The 6419-nt window shown below is 31.5% G+C and overlaps 1 protein-coding gene across 1 annotated transcript in view; it reads left to right on the top strand.

The window, feature by feature from the left end:
- LOC107614028 (ervatamin-B-like) overlaps window positions 1-2239 on the top strand; it is a 3123-nt gene extending 884 nt beyond the window's left edge. Inside the window, exon 2 of the mRNA XM_016316236.2 lies at window positions 1392-2239. Within this exon, the coding sequence (XP_016171722.1) occupies window positions 1392-1975 (584 nt within the window). The 3' untranslated portion in view covers window positions 1976-2239. The remainder of the gene's footprint in view (window positions 1-1391) is intronic.

Here is a 6419-nt window from a genome sequence, read left to right on the forward strand (position 1 = left end):
GCATTTCTTATTTTCATTATTATATTTTTTCTTTCATAATTACATAAGATAACAATACAGAAATAAGATAGAGATAAATACATCATTTGGAATATAAATACAAAGTATGCATGTCTTTATATATATATATATAAACACACATATATCAACCATAAAATTTAGGTGAATTCTATCCAACCCCTTCTAAAATAACATGTAAGTTACCCTTCATGATGTGTCACATTTTAATTGGTCATTACTTAACTATAGTTGGATTATTTTGTAATTTATTATTTGAGATGGGTAATTGTATAATTTCTTAAAATATTAAAATTCTACCCCATTAATTGAAGCACGTTCTCACGCAATCTCTTTCTACACTGCATCATTCTTTAACGAGTTGTTGAATTTTCATGGCTTGTAACTTCTTCATTCTTCCCAGTATAGTCAGCACCGACTTCCAGTATAGTCAGCACCGACTTCATTGCTATCTCATGTCCTCTCACTCAATCTCTTTTTTTTTTTTAACCATGGATCATTCCTTACCAATATAATTAATGATGATATGGGTTGATGGTCTAACATGATTTTCTAAAAAATTAGGTATGTTGATTTAATTTTAATTTTAAAAGAACAAATATTTACATTATTATTTTAGTGATAAGAAACTAATCGTTAGCCAATGAGTTATATCTATAGTCTTATAGTCTTCCTATACTCAATTAAGAAGTTGCGGGGTTCGAATATCTCTATCTTCAAAAAAATAAATAAATAACATAGCTATTTATACACAAATACATAACAATTAATTTATTAGTTGAGTGTTTTTATTTAGATGTTTTTTTTTTCTTTTTACAATACTTTCCATTAACTAATTAATAAGAAATTAGATGATAACTTCAAGAGTGAATACCCCATCCGGCCCTGACAATTATCTCGAAAGGACAACGAGGCCTCCAAGAAAAAAAAACACCCAATCCGACCCCTGATAATTTTTTTTTGGGACTGATTAGCCCCTGTGCCAAAAAAAATAACATTTATTTTTTTTGGCACAGGTTATTTTTTTTGGCACAGGGACCTCGTTGTCCTTTCGAAATAATTGTCAGGGCCGGATTGGGTTTATTTTTTTTGCCAAGGGTTGGGTTGGGGTTTTTTTTGTCAGGAGCCTCGTTATCTTTCGAGGTAATTGTCAGGAACTGATTTGGATTTTTCTCTAACTTCAATAGTTTTATTACTCGGCGACTTTATATTTTTTGGTTTAGTTTTAGATTCAGGTTTATGGTCGTGGGTTGTTTCTTTTGATATTTTTCATCTAGTTTGTACTTTGTAGCATCATGAATCTATCTCTTCATTATTACTTCACTCTTTTGAGAGTAGTCAATCATGTGATTATGAATTATTTGCAAAACCAGGAAGTTGCTGGGCATTTTCCGCGGTGGCGGCGGTGGAGGGCATAAACGCCTTAACCACCGGACAACTGGTGTCACTTTCCGAGCAACAAGTGGTGAGTTGTGACATACACGGTAGGGATATGGGATGTAGCGGCGGTTACATGGAAGGTGCATTTCAATACATTTGGAAAAACGGCGGAATCACAAGCGACGCAAATTACCCTTACAACGCAACGGACAGTGTATGCAATGCAACGGAAGAAGCCTCCGTAGTTGCTCAGATCAAAGGCTACGAGATGGTTCCGGCGAACAACGAGACCGAGCTCATGAAAGCTCTCGCTAACCAACCCATAGCAGTTGCCATTGAAGCAGATAGTATGTTCTCTTACGAAAGTGGTGTTTATGATGGACCCTGTGGAATTGAGCTTGACCATGGTGTTCTAGCCGTTGGTTATGGTACTGAGAATGGAACTGATTATTGGATTATTAAGAATTCATGGGGTACTGAATGGGGTGAGAATGGATACATTAGGATGAAGCGAGGTATTGGTGCTGGTCTTGGTTTGTGTGGAATCGCCATGGATGCTTCTTATCCCACTGCTTAATTAAAAGAGTTACGTACCATATGTGTTTATGTGTAACTAATTTCCATGGAATAATTATCATTATATGTGCGCTTTTTCAAATGGTTAAAAATAAATTATTTACTAATCAATGAATTTAAATTCTCGAAAACTACTTTGTACTTCTTGAATTTTGGTTAAGACAAGATTCAAGAATTATTTGTTTGTTTTAATAATTCATTAGTCTATCTCCGGATGGATGGAGATACATTGATGATTATTCTCAGAAATTTAAATTTCTAGTATGTAAACTACATATTTGTAATTTTTATTTTTTGCTTTCTAATAAAACAATTTTGTAGATTTTGTTCGACATACATCATCTCTCCTTATTGATATTATTGCTCATATACATGTTTAATTATAAGAGAAAAATCCTAAACGATATCTGACAATTATTTCAAAAGACAACGAGATCCTTAACAAAAAAAAATACCCAACTCGACCCGTGAGCTTTATTTTTATGGGACTGATGAGTCCTTGTGTTAGTAATTTTTTTTAGCACAAGGACTAATTAATCCCATAAAAATAAAATTCAGAGATCGGATTGAATATTTTTTTTTGTTTGGAGGTCTCGTAGTCTTTTTGAGATAATTGTCAATGTCGGATTGAATATTCACTCTTATTATAATGTTACACATTTTCTCTCTCAAATATTTTGTACATTACATCTTACTTTCTAAAATTACAAAGCATTTTCAAAGTTTACATTATTTGTAATAACTAAATTTACAAATCATTTTGTAAACTAACTAAAAGTCATTTGATAAGTAGTTGTGAAGTGATACAGTTAGTAGCAAAAAGTTACAAGCCCTGAAATTGTATATTTAATTTAGTTAACAAAGTTAGTCAATATATAACATCCTTTAAATTCTCATTGAAAATGTGTAAAACACATATTGATGTATCTTGTTGGAATGGTTGACGATCAAGAGTTACCTTTTCACTCCTACTAATTTAAAATTGTTTGCATTTTTAAACTTAGATTGGGGATTAGATATAGATTATTGGAGATCAATGTGTGGTTACTGCATTTAATTATTTTGTATTCAATTTAGTTTTTTGATCAAGTAGAAAACAAGTCTCAGTGAGTGATTACACCATAGCCTCTTCTTTCCTTTTTTTTTTCATATATAAATTTCTTTGTTATGTACATTTTACTCTATTTTATTTATTTTTGGTTTTTCTTTAGTTTGTATAAAAGAAATAGTATCTATGGAAGTCCAAGTTCAGATAGCTTGGATTGGAAGAAAACACCTTAGAAGTTTATACTAGAAGCAAAACTATGATTCTACAGAAGAGACTAAGCAAAACTATTAGTATTGTATTAACCTTCTCTCGAACTACTTCAATGTCTGATTGGAAAGGTTTATTTTTATCATGAAGAAGGGTTGGCTGTAAGAAGAACTGTACTCAAATTGTCACAAAAAATCGATAGAACAGTAGGCAATTTGATATTTAATTCAGCAATCAGATTCTTTATTCAAACTATATCAGCAACACATGCAGCTAAACTGTTGAATTCTGCCACTGTGGATGATCTTGAGATTGTGTTTTGTTTCCTACAAGACCAAGAAATCAAATTAGTGTTAAGATAAACTCAAAAGTCCGAAATTGACTATCAATCTTCTACATCTGCTATCCAATCCGAATCTGTAACATCATATAACTTAAAGTCTGAACACTTATACATAATGAGAGCATGATCCTTTGTTCCTTGAAAATATCTCAAGATCCTCTTCAAAATTTTGGATCATCAATTTTTTTTAGCTTGTAGACTGTAACTGAAGTGAAGAGATATCATGGGAGTAGGCATACCATTAGCCTCGTTCATGCCAAGTTTGGATAACAAATCTTTAACATACTTTGTTTGAAAAGGTTGTAGCTATCCATATTTCAACCTTTGAATCTCAATACCAAGAAAATAAGATAAGGCATCAAGAGCTTTCAAAGTAAAACTATTATTCAGTTTTTGAATCCTGGTTTCAACTTCAAATGGATCATTTCCTGTTATGATTATATCATCAACATAACATAGAATATAGATAAAAAAATTTGAGCCATGCTTCACAAACAGAGAAGTATCTAAATTAGTACTAAGAAAACCAAAAGATTGAAGGATTTTGCTTAATTTTAAGAATTCTCTAGGGGCTTGCTTTAGGCCATAGAGAGATTCGTTTAGTTTGCATACATATGTCTCAGAATTTTGATCAAAACCAATTGGTTGATACATATATAAATAACCTCATGCAAGTTGCCATTGAAAAAAGTGTTGTTAAAATCAAATTGTCTTATAATCTAATCTTTAGATAAAGCAATGCTGAAAACAATCCTAATAGTAGTTAGTCTAATCACAGAGATGAAAACTTGCTCAAAATTAAAGTCCTGTGATTGATGGAACCTTTGTTCCACCAATCTAGCTTTGTGTTTTTATATAAAACCATCAGAGAATCTTTTGATAGTAAAGACCTATTTACACCCTATAATCTTTGCATTTTCAGGTTTTGGAACCAAAGTCCAAGTGTGAGTTCTCATCAGGGCTTTGAACTGTTCTTGCTTTGCTTCTTTTCGATGAGGAATAAGCAAAGCAGCAGAGGCTAATTTTGGTATATCTTCAGCACTATCATGATTGTTGACATTGGTATTTAAAACTCTTGGTTTGGAGCTACCAGTCATGGACCTAGTTAACATAAGATGCTTGTTATTATGTAAGGATGTAATATTATGAGTATGAGGTGAAGTGTCAGTAATAGATGGAGAATCAGAATTGGGTTGGTTTATAAAGGGTATGCATATTTGAGTCCCAGAAATAGGGACAACACCATTCTAATGGTGATCATCAAAATGATCTTGAAGTTGAAGATTGGAAATTTCCCCATTATTAGCTAAATCTGCTACTTGAGGATCGGAGCTGGATTATTGAATTTAGTATTAATACTTTTAGGCACAATCTGATTCTGAGTATTCTTAGACAACAAGAACCTTAGTAAGGATATCAGACTGACTATTTTTGTTTTAAGGAGACTCAGTTTGGAGGAATAATTCTAGAAAACGTGCTCTTCAAAAATAACATGTCTAGTAGTATAGACTTTTCCACAAAGTGAAAGACATTTGTAACCCTTAGATTTGGTTGCATAACCTATAAACACACACTTTTGGATTCTTGCATCTAGCTTAGTATTGCTGTAAGGTCTGATAAAGGGATAGCATGAGCTACCAAATACCCTAAAGAAATTGTAACAAGGTTTAGAAGCAGTAGATAACATGGTAAGACTCATTTCTATGAGATGTCTGTGTTTTCTTTCTGCTATACCATTCTATTATGGAGTGTAAGGACAAGAAAATCTTTGCACATACCTGCTTGAACAAATTATGTCTTGTATTGAAGAAACTCTTTAATCTTATGGTTTGTAAGGTTTTCCATGTATAATTTGAATTGCTGAAAGGCTAACAAAACTTGAGATTTGGTCTGTAACAAAAAGAGATAAGTATATCTAGAATATGTATCAATAAAAGTGACATAATAACAAAAAATAAGATGTGAAGTATAGGGAGATGATCCCTAAACATATGTGAATCATTGTAAGTGGTAGAAGATAAAGGGAAATGCAACTTGTGCATTTTAGCATTCATGCAATTTTCACACAATTCAGATTTCAAGGTTTTATCTTTATTCTGAACAATAACATTAAAATTTGAGAGAATAGAAGATACAAATTTCGTAGTTGTGTTGCCTAGTCTTAGATGCCACAATTATAAAGATACAAAGATTTAGAAGGATTATTTTAAACTAGAAACATGAGGAACTGCTACATTGTAAAATCTGTAGATACCATCACTTTTTAAATCCCTGCAATAACACTTTGTTAAAATGCTCACATTTAACTAAACATATTTTGGCATGAAATTGAAAATAAACTTTATTATTTTCTGCAAATTTAAAAACAACTATTAGGTTCTTTGTAATTCCGGTGAGTGAATTAAATCTTGTAAGCAGAAGTATCTTTTTAAATCAAGAGCATATAACATAAAACTACCAATTTTAGTATCTAACTATCTATTAATCCCATGTTATCTTTTTAAACCATGCTATCTTTAATAGTATCTAACTATCTATTAATCCCATTATTTTGGTTCATCAAGCATTAGCGCTGCTCGTCATAAGATTAAATCATTGACGTTGACAAATAGACCAAAGGACGAATTCTTTATGAACGCCATGGAGTACTGTTATATGCACTGTTTTTATATTTTCTATTTTTAATATTAAACGTGATCCATAAAAAATAAAAATAAAAACTTATACTATAAGAAAATATAAAAAAAAATAAAAACATAATGCAAATATCATTTTTCTAGATCATATCGTATATATTCCAAGGTAACAGCAACAGCCTTATAGTCAAAAAAAGGAGCAAATAAAGCA

The sequence above is a fragment of the Arachis ipaensis genome, chromosome B08 (assembly GCF_000816755.2).
Source record: "Arachis ipaensis cultivar K30076 chromosome B08, Araip1.1, whole genome shotgun sequence".
Lineage (NCBI taxonomy): Eukaryota > Viridiplantae > Streptophyta > Magnoliopsida > Fabales > Fabaceae > Arachis > Arachis ipaensis.